The 13,120-nt window shown below is 41.8% G+C and overlaps 1 protein-coding gene across 2 annotated transcripts in view; it reads left to right on the plus strand.

The window, feature by feature from the left end:
- Positions 1–879: 879 nt before the first annotated feature.
- The window catches only part of nsg2 (neuronal vesicle trafficking associated 2), a 101,630-nt gene continuing 89,389 nt past the window's right edge, over positions 880–13,120 (plus strand). Inside the window, exons 1-3 of one of the 2 annotated variants that reach the window (XM_038795489.1) lie at positions 880–1,054; positions 2,056–2,222; positions 2,690–2,809. In XM_038795489.1, coding sequence (XP_038651417.1) covers positions 2,094–2,222; positions 2,690–2,809 — 249 coding nt within the window. In that variant the 5' untranslated portion in view covers positions 880–1,054; positions 2,056–2,093. Of the gene's footprint in view, positions 1,055–1,997; positions 2,223–2,689; positions 2,810–13,120 lie in introns of both variants that reach the window. The other variant, XM_038795490.1, reaches the window with a different exon arrangement.

Here is a 13,120-nt window from a genome sequence, read left to right on the forward strand (position 1 = left end):
AAACAGTAGGCTGCTGTCAATGCATTGCTTTGAATTTCAGGTGCTCTTTGTACCTATCGTCAGATGAAAATTGCAGGAATCCATGTGGTGACAAATTGAATTATGCCAGTCACAAGTTTAAGCAGGAAATGAGTAGGCCTAAGCCAAGTTAATGACTCCATATACATCTAAGAATTACATTACATTATGCAATTTAAACAAAAAATGTAATAGCTGAAAATGTTAACTTGCAGGATAAGTCAACTTAACCTTGGAGTAATGGAAGCAAAAGGAGTTCACACATCCTTAGGCATACGAGTTTGCAAAAAGTTAACTTGTGTTTGTTACCTTTTGGTACCACTTTCACATTTTTAGATGCAGTTCATTGTCAAAGACATATGGTGCTGGTGGTTAGCCAAAAGTGAAACTTTGTTAAATCGCAACGTTTGTGTCCTGTTGACTTTATTCACTGGCTTCAGGGCCACTGCTGAATTCTAGCCAAACCTTCACTGTTGCATTCGCAGATGGTTGAGGCTGGGAGTCAGTCTCGAAATAGAAATTAGTGGCGAAATGCACATGTTGTAATTTGGGAGATTAGCGTTGATGTTCAATTTATTTTGCCCTGGTTTATTATTCATACGTAAACCTCCATTTTACCCTTTCCCTAACTTTAATATTACCCAAATAGGGTAGGCGACTGCAATGATCCTGAAACAAAACCGTGGCATGTTTTCTTGTGAACGTTTAAGGAAATTAAGACTCTTGGCGTATTTTCAGTTTCAAGAAAACGTTGTGATTTTTTAAACAAGGCGATTAATTGTTGAGATCCACCTCGTACCAGAGTTTCGCCAGTAAATGCGATAGGCGGCGTTGTTTGTACAATGCAGAGCGGAGCATCAAGGGCTCTGGGTTGGACGTCAGTGTCCCGCAGCGCACAGAGCTTTCACTTTCAGCACCAAACCTGCTCAGTCTGCGGCAGGAGCGCTCTCTGGTCAGAATCCACTGCAAAACCTTCCTTATCAAACGCCATCTTGTGACATCAGGTGCTTTTTGTAAAGGTAGAATCACCTATTCTGTAAGTATACATACCAGTTAAAACCACTTTCGACATTTTCTCGTGCGGGCTTCGGACGGTCCCCTTTTCAAAGGGACCTCACGTACCTCCAAGGAGATAATATTCGATTGGCATTTTCCAACGTGTAAGATATTAATTCAAGTTGAAATGTAGTTAAACGGCTAGACTTGACCTATTGCAGAACAATGGCATTTTTTATTTGTGATGATTATCATCATGCTCCATATTTTAAGCAAGTAGAAATGCTTTGAGGACGCTGGGTTGGAGCAGGTGCTGCGCTGACTGTAACGGCACCAAGGACAACAGAAAATGGCCATGGGATATGGTCATCCACTTTGTTGGTGCTTTTTCTAGGGGGTGGATAGAGGCATGCGTGTTTCTTTTTCTCGTTTCAGTCCCATCTGAAATGTAATTCTTAACAATTCTTCAAGTTGCAAGGAATCTTATCGTATAATCTTGAAAGCGATATATCGATAACAATGCAGTCACCGCACGGAATGCAGCCGCCCAGGAATCAAAATGCGAATTGCTCCTTTCTATTTTACTTCGTAAACACTGAGCGGGGAATGGAATGAATGCAATAGCCCATCTTTTCCTCTTCGAGATCCTATTGGCGTTGAAGTGCACATAATCCTTATAACAACGCGGGTGCACTGTCGTGTTAAAGAGTTAATATATCTGCACTGGCTGAAACCGATCAGCTTTTATGTCTAGGATCCATCTGTGATGTTGCGGTGACTGATGGCTAAATTATATTGCTTTATTTAACATATGGTGCTTTATAAATCACTTTGGGATTTATCAGTGTGAACAGGAAAGAGATCATTTAGTATTCCAACCTCGTTCTTGCCAAACGCTGTATGGAAAAGGATGGTATTGTACTGAATACACGGCGCGGATTAAAACGACGATCTTGGAATTTTTTGCCCCCTCTTTTCTGCAGGAGCCAACTCTTCTTTCCGCCCCGTGTCAAAACACTGCCCTCCTCTTTGTTGTTGCAGATTTCGGAACGCGCACTGAGCAGCAATCCTTGTGAATAATGGTGAAGCTGGGGAGTAACCTGAACGAAAAAAATACCAAGCAATCTTGTAGTGATGATAATTTTCACACCGTCCCCTTGATCACACCCTTGGATGTGAATCATCTGCAGTTCCCTGCTCCAGACAAGGTACCGTGCTATTTAGGCAACTCATTGGGAAGGCTTTGATGATGCTACAAAAAAACACAATCGCACTGCAAGTCAGCCAAATGTATTTTTTCTTGAATAGTTACAATTATTCGACAAATTCACAATACCTCGATAGAATAAAACATTTCCTGCGTTTATTTCGATGTTTCTGGCATCCACGGATGTGTTCAGTTTTTTCCAGGGTTGCCACAGGCCAATGAAAAGTTAAGCAAAGACTAATATATATTGACTGAAACAGCGTGGGTGCTGACCCCAATGAATAAACTGTGGAAGTCGGCGTGTGCAGAAGGGTGGGGCAGGATTAAAGATACATTTGCAGGATATTATATAATTTGATGTGTATTTCTGCTATGCCGCAATGTATTTAATAACATGTTTTCAATAATAGTTACGACAAACCTTACAGGTTAAAGAGCCCGACACGCCCTAATGTTCTTGTCTCACAGGTTGTGGTGAAGACGAGAACCGAATTCCAGTCAGATCAAAAGAACAAAGGGAAACTGCGGGTACCGAAAATAGCTGAATTCACAATCAGCTTCAACGACGGAGTGTCCGAAAGGCTCAAGGTAAAGCTTCAGAATTTACTGATTTTAGTTTTAGGCGGTGAATCTGAAAACATTTCTTAACGCAATATCCATTATCTTCCGCTCAGTGTGAAGGTCAATTATGCAACTAATCGAAAAGTCACATAATGAAAACTCGCAATTGAAGTAATTTCGCACAGAGCGGTAACTTGTCTCGACCAATCCATTTTTGATTCTGGAAAAGTAAAAACTACACTCGATAGTTTTGTTTAAAAATCATTTCTCTTGCTGTAATGAAAGCCTTTTAACACCAACTTTTAAAATTGTTGTCCTGTTAATGAGAAAATGTATCAAGGTTTTAAAATTTTGCCGCATAATATAGTTATAATTTAAATATTTTGATTGTCAGAACCATTTATATTTGAAAGGGATTGAAGTGGTTTGATTTGGTCTGAAGATATAAACTGATTTACAATTTAAAAAAATGAATACTTCACATGCAATAGGCACCTGGGAAATGTGCAATAGGTATTGGAGTGTATAGTCATTTATTTTCTTCAAGTGTAAAAAGTAGAATGAATTCTAATCAAGTATAAAGCAGGTAGGTTACACAATGTATTTTAAATGATCTAGTTATGCATGCGGACAATGCCTGAAGGGATCAGGCATCAATTGTTCTTTTTGCAGGAAAGGAAATTTCCCTGCTTGCTTCCTGTTTACTATCCCAGAAGGCCAGTTTATTCGTACTACATCCAGAAATAAGTCTGGTGCCGAAACAGCATGATTGATAATAAAAATAACCCCCAAAAACAAACTGAAAATTGCTTTGCGTTTCTTTTGGACGATATTACTCTGTTCCAGCATAAACATCAGAAAATATATGTGCATATTCATCATTCCTCTGCAAATTCTACTGGGGATCAAGTATCACTAGCTACTTTAGGAATTCAGTGTGAAAACCATTATCTTCGAATGATGATTCAAATGAAGTGATGTCTCTCAGGTTTAAGTCATTATGTTATTGATAATAATGTTGGCCATGATAGCAAAGTAGTCTCTTGAGACAGGTTTCACTGTAGCTGCATTTCACACAAATCTATTTTAAATTCTGGAGATTATTCAAATTTTATTAGCTGCACATGGAACTTATTACATGAAGTTACATGGAAAACCAATATTACTATTTCTATTTACTTGTGAAACAGGTTTATTTTGGGGCAGCACGATGGCGCAGTGGTTAGCACTGTTTCTTCACGTTACTCAGGACCCAGTTTCGATCCCGGCCTCGGGTCACTGTCCTGTGGAGTTTGCATATTTTCCCCATGTCTGTGTGGGTCTCACCCCACAACCCAAAAGATGTGCAGGTTAGATGGATTGGCCACACTAAGTTGCCCCTTAATTGAAAAAAAAATTAGAAACATTGTGCGGAATTCTCTAATAATGGGGCTATGTCCCCATGCCGGTGTGAAAACCGGCGGCAATGACTCCGGCGTCAACAGCCCCCGAAAGTGAGGAATTCTCACTTTTCTAGGGGGCTAGGTTTCCGCCTGAGTCATCCCCGCAGCTCCAGCTGGCACGAATGGCCTGCGCGAGTCCGTGCATGTGCAGAATGGCCGGCGTATTTTCGCGCATGCGCAGAATGACCGGCGTATTTTCGCGAATGCGCGGAACGCCAGCATGATTTGGCACATGCGCGGGGGTTCCCTTCTCCGCCTGGCCCCCGGGCAATATGGCGGAGCCCTACAGGGGCCCGGCGTGAGTAAAGTAGGCCCACACGGAACCAGCCCACCCGCCGATCGGTAGGCCCTGATCGCGGGCCAGGGCACTGTAGGGGTCGACTCCCCTGGGGTCGGATGCCCCGTCCAACCTCCAGGATGACACCCGCACACTCACCTTCCAGATCCTGCCATGTGGGAGGTGAGTAATCCACACTGGCGGGACTTGGCCAAACTCGTCGGCCGCTCGTTGCATCGGAGCCCGCAGAATTGCCGGGGGGGGGTTTCAACGGTCCCAGACCGGCGGGGTGGCGATCCTGCCGGCGCCTGAAAACGGCGCTGGAGAATGGTGAAGCCGGCGGCGGGGCGCTGGGTCGGAGAATCCTGGCCATTAAATTTATAAAAAAGAAATAGGTTTGTTTTGCTAGTATCATGTGAGCAGCACGGTGGCACAGTGGTTAGTACTGCTGCCTCACGGCGCCGAGGTCCCAGGTTTGATCCCGGCTCTGGGTCACTGTCCGCGTGGAGTTCGAACATTTTCCCTGTGTTTGCATGGATTTCGCCCCCACACCCTAAAAGATGTGCAGGATAGGTGGATTGGCCATGCTAAATTGCCCCTTATTTGGAAAAAATGAATTGGGTACTCAAATTCTTTGCTAGTGTCAGTTAAAGCCATTCCATTGAGACAAATTAGTACTTAATAGGGACTTTATTTCCAATTCCATTTCAAGTGTGTATTTAAGCTGACTGTTTAACCTAGTCTATGAAAGTATTATTCAAACTCCTTAAAGCAAATCGCCAGATCACTTTCTGTATGAGACTAAAGTAAACCAGAAATAAAATCTGGACTTGGACATGGTGAAATTTGCTTTTCTGATAGGAACAAATATGTTCAGGGATAGTCTCAGATTTGTATGGGGAATCCATTTTTATTTATCAATGAATAATTATTGTCATGTCAAGATGTTGCACTCCAGCATGTTCCATAACAAAATTGGATTGGAAGGATTTCCCAAAACCACCAAGAACTTGAATGAGTAACTGCAATGTATTAGAGTTCAGATATTTGATTGGTTACCAGTAGGCAGATTATAGCCATGGCTACAGTAAACAAAAATGAAGTGGTGACTGAGACACATCATCTAATAGTATATCGCAATGCACTTAGATAAATCTAATTTGCCTGGCCAGTTTTTATTAACTGACTCAATATGCAAAAATAATGCCATCTTCGTGAAAACATTAAAGTTAATGTGATTGTAGACGCAACAAAGATGGAACAGAGGAGTATGTCATATCATAGTAGACATTTGTGCTGAAACAATTCACACAGCATAACAAGCAAACACATAGCAAAATTCTCCCAATTTCAGACTAAGTGCCGTGGCATGGACAGGAACGTGGATCGTTTCCTGCTGTGGCAACCAAAACACGCCATCTTCCTGCTCCGACCTTTTTAGTTATGCACCCGGTGTTTCATGTCATTACATGGCAGGGCAGGCCTAGACAGCCGAGATGTAGTCTGCCGTTGTGACCAGGTGCCGTATTTAAAAGGCGGTCAACATCACAGACTCACTATTGAAGAAAGAAAGTAGACTTCCTGAAAATGAAGATAGATATCTGGGAGCACTCTGAGACCTGAAGATGGACCTCCTAAGAATGAAGGTGGATGTCCAGGAACATACTGAAGCTAGAAGATGGACCCTCCAAGACACCCTATCTCGAAGGTGTACCTGCAGATGCAGCCCAGAACCACCACTAGTATTTTAGGGTTCAGGGTAGCGAGCAGCCTCCATCATGTACTTTGGGGGAAACCCAGGCATTGTTCAGGTGAGTTTTGACATCTGCATGCCATGCTGTACGAACATGTTTCATGCCAGCTTGTTTTTCCATTGACATTAAGAATCTGGCATGAGGAGGTTGGGCCTTCATCTGCATTCCATTCATGCTGTCCTCTTCCTATTTGTTATAGCATTTTTAAATAAATAAGAATATATAAATGAAATGTATATAATTTGCAATGTATAGGGGTTTCATGTTCATTGTGATACTGGCGCATATTGTTTTCAATCTCACTCATTATTAATATATGTGCAAAGAAGATGTGAGAAAATGATATATCCAGATGGTTTGTACTGAAAATAAGAGCATCTTAAAAAAATGGCATGTTTTCTGACCCGCCATGGTGGTCACCAGCGGAAGATCCGGCTGTAAATTCACATCGGCATGAAACCAATTTCTGGCCCTCATGTCATATTCTCCCACCATGCCTGTCATCAACACACCAGCGGGAGCTTGGGAGAATTCAACAACAGTGTTCCAGCAGTGGGCAGCACGGTAGCACAGTGGTTAGCAAGGTTGCTTCGCAGCGCCAGGGTCCCAGGTTCGATTCCCAGCTTGGATCACTGTCTGTATGTTCTCCCTGTGTCTGCAGGAGTTTCCTCCGGGTACTTTGGTTTCCTCCCACAGTCCAAAGATGTGCAGGTTAGGTGGATTGGCCATGCTAAATTGCCCTTAGTGTCCAAAAAAGGTTAGGTGGGGTTACGGGGATAGGCTGGAGGTGTGGGGCTTAAGTGGGGTGCTCTTTCCAAGGCACAGACTCAATGGGCCGAATGGCCTTCTTCTGCACTTCAAATTCTTTGTTCTATGTTCCTTGCCAAATGTATTTATTTAGATCTATGATTAATAATGAGAATGCTTAATGTAAATTGGAAAACTGCTTAGTAATTAAAATAATGCACTAAATGTTTTATGAAGTAAAATCATGTAAAGTATTATTTAGAACATGAAAGTTGAAACTGTGCCCGAGGACCATCGGCTGCTCTTTTTTGAGAGAGAATGGACTAACCTGAGGGTCACCACACTCGGGTGACCTCGGCCATTACAGGAATTGAACCTGCACTGTTGATGTGACTCGGCATTACAAACCAGCCGTTCAGCAAACTGAGCGAACCTACCCATTTAGAACATATTTGGTGAACATATTTAGTAAAATGAGTGATATTTAACATTAATGCAGTAACCTTCAGTAAACGGAAGGACTTTGTGGTGCCGTCTTCCTTTCATCACCAAATATTTAGAACATATTTGGTGATTAAAGGAAGATGGCACCTCAGAGTTTTTCTGTTTACTGAAGGTTATTTGCATTAACGCTAAATATTACTCATTTTACTAAACCTTAAATTTCAGCATCTCTATCTTAACATGCCATTTTTTATGGTGCTCTCGTTTTCAGTACAAACCATCTGGATATATCATTTTCTCACATTTTGTTTGCACATATATTAATGAGTGTGATGGAAAACGATATGTGGCAGTGTTACAATGAACATGAAACCCCTATACATTGCAAATTATATACATTTCATTTATATATTCTTATTTATTTAAAAATGCTATAACAAATTAGTATATGTAATTGAGGTCCAATAAAATCTGCGTGGAGTCATGAAACCAGTAGTACAGCTGTATTTCATTATTTGATTCTATGTTATCCTGTAGCTGACTGAGTGGATCGTTTTGATTTTCACATCACAAGCTTAATGCAGGGATAAATTAAATGTACAGCTACGCTGGTTGAACTAAGTTTGTATTACTAAAACTCTGCATCTGAGGCTTATTCATGGCATGTGAGAAAGCAACACGTTTATGTATCCGCACAAAGCATGCTCTGTTGATTTCTTTATGTCCTTCGTGCCGACTAGATAATGCAACTCTAATAAGACATCCATTGCTGTTGCTACCTGGCCTGTTCCATTCTTAGAAATCTCGGATATGCATGCTGCTCTGTTGTAGAGTTCTTACTGTTTTCTTCTTTTCTTCTTTCTTCTTCTTTGGACCTGAAACACAGCGTGACCTCATTGCATATGCCACTATTGGACTCAACCTGACAGGCTCTTAGGAAATCTGGCAGTAGTGTCTCCAGGTCCTAGTCTCCTGTACTCTCTGGTTACACAGCAGAGTAAGATATGCTCCAACTTTGCTCCTGGCATTACTTCTGATGCATACTGCCTTTGAGAATGTTTATGTAATATTGTTATACAGTTAGCCATACAAGCACAGTTAATCAGCAGAAATTAAATTTGATTAATCAATGGGTAAACTTCACTGGGAACAGGTTATTCTTTAGTTTTGTTTATTGACCTGTTGAAATAGTACAACATATTGTTGAACAAAGCAGAACATTTATATCTCATCTCGGCATCCCACTAAGATTCAGAATAGGTTGTAGTGACATCAGTAACAATAGCAAAGATGTAATAATAGCTAAAGGAAGAAGATCCTGCATATATGTATAACACCTTTCATGACCTCAGAATATCTCTAGCCAATGAAGTATTTTTGAAATGCGTTTACTATTATAATGTATGGAAGCAGCACTGCCAATATGTGTACAGTAAGGTTCCACATAAGTCAATGATATAATGAACAGGTAATTTTTTAATGATGTTGGTTAAAGAATTGATATTGCCCAAGATACTAAAAGATCTCCCTGACTCTTTGAATATTGAATATTGGAATCTTTTAGTGTTCACCTAAAACAGGCAGATGGAACCTTGGCTTAACGTCTCATTTAAAAGATAGCGGGCTGGTTTCCCCGTTTTTGTGACTATGTTCCCACACCGCTGTCAAAACGGTGGAGTTTTACTCCTGAAAATCTTGGATTAAAGGGACACGAATTCATAGCCTTCCAGGGGGCTAGCAGGGACCTGGAGTAAATCTCGTAGCTTTTGCTGCAGATCCGGACCCCAACACTTCTGGGTCAGAGGCCGCGCATGAGCATGGCGCTGTGTTCCATGGCGGACTTGGACCATGGAGGTAGACCCACAAAGGAGACCCCCCCGATTGGCCGCGTGTCTGACCCTTAAACCCACACAATCATTCCCCGGCCTCCCAAAAAGCTCCCCCCCCGGCCTCCAATCATCCCACGCCGACCAGGGCATCCACGGACTGAGTCCACAGCCGCCACGTGAGTATCCCGACATGCTGGACCAGGTTAGTTCCACGCCGTTGGGACTTCGGCCGGTCTGGGGTGGAGTACATTGGAGCAGGCCTCTGGCAATGGTCCCCGGTGGCGCGGCGTACTCCCCAGTGTCCCCGCTTTTCGGTGCCCGGAGAATCAGTGAACCGGCGCTGGTCCCGATTTCCGTGTCAAACTGGATTCCCCGCTCCGCTGCTGGCCGCCATTTCGGCATCGGGGTGCAGAGAATCAAGCCCAGCATTTCCAATCATGTGGCAGTGCCTGTCAGTCTATATGTTCAACCCTCTGGATTGGGGCTTGAACCTCTCAATGAGAGAAACATTGTGTGCTAAGACTAATTATCTATACTCATGTTTAATACTATACTTTTTTAACAATAAATTTAGAGTGCCCAATTATTTTTTTCCAATTAAGTGGCCAATACACCTAACCCGCACATCTTTGAGTTGTGGGGGTGCAACCCACGCAGACCTGGGGAGAATGTGCGAACTCCACACAGACGGTGACCCAGGGCCGGGAGTGAACCCGGGTCCTCAGTGCCGAAGGCAGCAGTGCTAACCACTGTGCCATGCTTAATACTATATTTAACATTACATTGTGTGTATGTGAACATCATATACCCTGTATCATACTTTAGTGTCACACTCAGCATAAGTTATGGGTGAAAATTTGTCAGCAAATTTCATTTGGTATATCAGAATCAAATAAAAATTTAAAGCCAAAAAACTGATAATCAGATTTTTTTCAAATGAAAGAGACTGCTAAATATAGCTTCTCAAGGATTTTTTTCTCTCCTTTTTTCTTTTCACAAAGTGGAATATTAATTCAAAACTAAGGTTCATAATACAACAAAGAGAGGAAAAATTCCAGTGCTGGAGCTGTCTTTCAGGGAAAGTGTTAACAGAGGCCCTATGTTCCCTTTCAGATGAATTAAAAGAGCCCAAGGCATTTTTTTGAAGAAGAGTGGGGTAATATTTCTTGGTGTCCTGGTCAATATTTACCGATCAATCAACAAATTGAAAAAAGAGATTATCTAATAATTATCACATTGCTGTTCATGGAAGCTTGCTGTATGCATTTTGGCTGCCGCACTTCCCACTTTACAGCAGTAACTCCACTTCAAAAGTACTTCACTGACTGTAAAGTTCTTTAGTACATTCTGAGGCCACGAAAGGCATTATGTAAATTGAAGTCTTTCTTTATTAGAAAGCAAAAACCAGTTCTTCATTCTCTTTTTTTCTCACTTTGAGAAGTGACATTGGGGTTCACCAAGCAGCTACTAGTTTATCAAAAAGTACTAATCACCTCTAATTGATTTCAGGATGTCCCATGACAGGATGGATCTGTCTAGGCTGTTTTACAGGTATAATGTTTCTTCCTTTATAAAATGGCAAATCCTGTAGCTTACATTGTGCAGTACCATGGGAATATGATACTACACATAGATTCGATATAAAGGGGGTCGAATTCACGGGAGCACAAAATGGGCAGTTACACAATCCACCCAATTTTCATTCCCATTAACTTTCAGTAGTCAAGAAATTCAAACAGACAATTAACAGGTGGCTGAGCAGATTGTCTTGTGCCCTGCCATCGTTTCATCCCCAAATACTCTATGCATTGTTTAAGCTCTAGCTGTTCATCATTGCACTGATTTATAGTATGTATTTCTTTTAACTAGAGTATTGATTGAACCAGTCTATTCTGAAGAAATGTTGTTACTTTGAACAAAGAAAATCTAATTTGGCCAATTGATGTGGAATGGTTTAAAATATGACATATTATGTGAACCGTAAGGCATTATTATGATGGTCCTATTATTATAAAATAAATTCCTCTGTTCACCATGAACGAAGCCATGGGTGAGAACATAACATAAGAACTAAGAGTAGGAGTAGGCCATCTGGCCCCTCAAGCCTGCTCTGCCATTCAATAAGATCATGGTTGATCTTTTTGTGGACTCAGCTCCCTTACCCGCCCGTTCAACATAACCCTTAATTCCTTTATGGTTCAAAAATCAACCTTTTCCTTAAAAACATTCAACGAGATAGCCTCAACTGCTTCACTGAGTAGGGAATTCCACAGATTCACAACCATTTGGGTGAAGAAGCTGATCTTCAACTGAGTCCTAAATCTGCTCTCTCTTTTTTGAGGCTATGTCCCCTAGTTCTAGTTTACCCGCCAGTGGAAACAACTTCGCTGCTTCTATCTTAATGATTCACTTTAAAGTTGTATATGTTTCTATCAGACCCCCCCCCCATTTTCATCTCAATTCCAATGAGTAAAGTCCCAGTCTAAGTCTCTCCTCATAAGCCAATCTTCTCAACTCCGGAATCAACCGTATGAATGTCCTCTGCACTCCCTCCGGTGCCAGTACATCCTTTCTCAAGTCAGGAAACCAAAAATGTGCACAGTACTCCAGGTGTGGCCGCACCAGTACCCTTTACAGCTGCAACATTACCTTGCTGCTTTTAAATTCCATCTCTCTAGCAACGAAGGACAAAATTCCATTTGTCTTTTTAATTACCTGCTGCTCCTGCAAACGAATTTTTTCGATTCATGCACAAGGACATCCAAGTCTCTCTGCACAGCAGCATGCTGCAATTTTTTACCATTTAAATAATAGTCCATTTTGCTGTTATTCCTACCAAAATGGATGACATCACATTGACCAACATTGTACTCAATCTGCCAGACTTTTGCCGACTCACATAAACTATCGATATCCCTCGGCACACTTTGCTCTACCACTCATCTTACTGTAATCTGTTAACTTTGATGAATTACACTTGTTCCCAATTCCAAATCATCTGTGTAAATTGTGAACAATTGCGGTCCCAATACTGATCCCTGAGGCACACCACGAGCCACTGATTGCCAATCAGAAAAACACCCTTGTATCCCCACTCTTTGTTTTCACTTAGTTAATCAATCCTCTCTCCATGCGAATACATCACCCGTAATGCCCTGCACCTTTATCTTATGCAGCAGCCTTTTGTGCGGCACCTTGCCGAATGCCTTCTGGAAATCCAGATGCACCACGTCCACCACGTTCGTAATGTCCACAAAGAATTCCAGTAAATTAGTTAAACATGACCTGCCTTTCATGAATCCATGCTGCATCTGCCCAATGGGACAATTTCTATCCAGATGTCTTGCTATTTCTTCCTTGGTGACAGTTTCAAGCGTTATCCCCGCTACAAAAGTTAAGCTAACCGGCCTATAGTTACTCGCCTTTTGTCTACCTTTTTTGAAACAGTGGCCTCACATTTCCTGTTTTCCAATCTGCCAGAAATATTCCAGCGTCCATTTTGGTAAATTACCACGAGCGCATTTGCTATTTCCCCTGCCAGCTCTTTTAGCACCCTGGGATGCATTCCATCAGAGCCAAAATACTTCTCTCTCTTTAGCCCCATTAGCTTGACCAACACTACCGCCTTTGTGATAATGACCATTACTAAGTCCTCTATGGCATCAATTTTTGGCATGCCATTTGTTTTTCCACTGTGAAGATCGACACAAAATACAGGTTCAATGCCTCGGCCATGTCCTCATTTCCTATTATTGAATCCCCCTTCTCATCCTCTAAAGGACCAATGTTTACCTTAGCCACTCTTTTTCACTTTATATATTTGTAGAAACATTTGCTGTCTATTT

This window comes from Scyliorhinus canicula, chromosome 4 (genome assembly GCF_902713615.1).
Source record: "Scyliorhinus canicula chromosome 4, sScyCan1.1, whole genome shotgun sequence".
Taxonomy (NCBI): domain Eukaryota; kingdom Metazoa; phylum Chordata; class Chondrichthyes; order Carcharhiniformes; family Scyliorhinidae; genus Scyliorhinus; species Scyliorhinus canicula.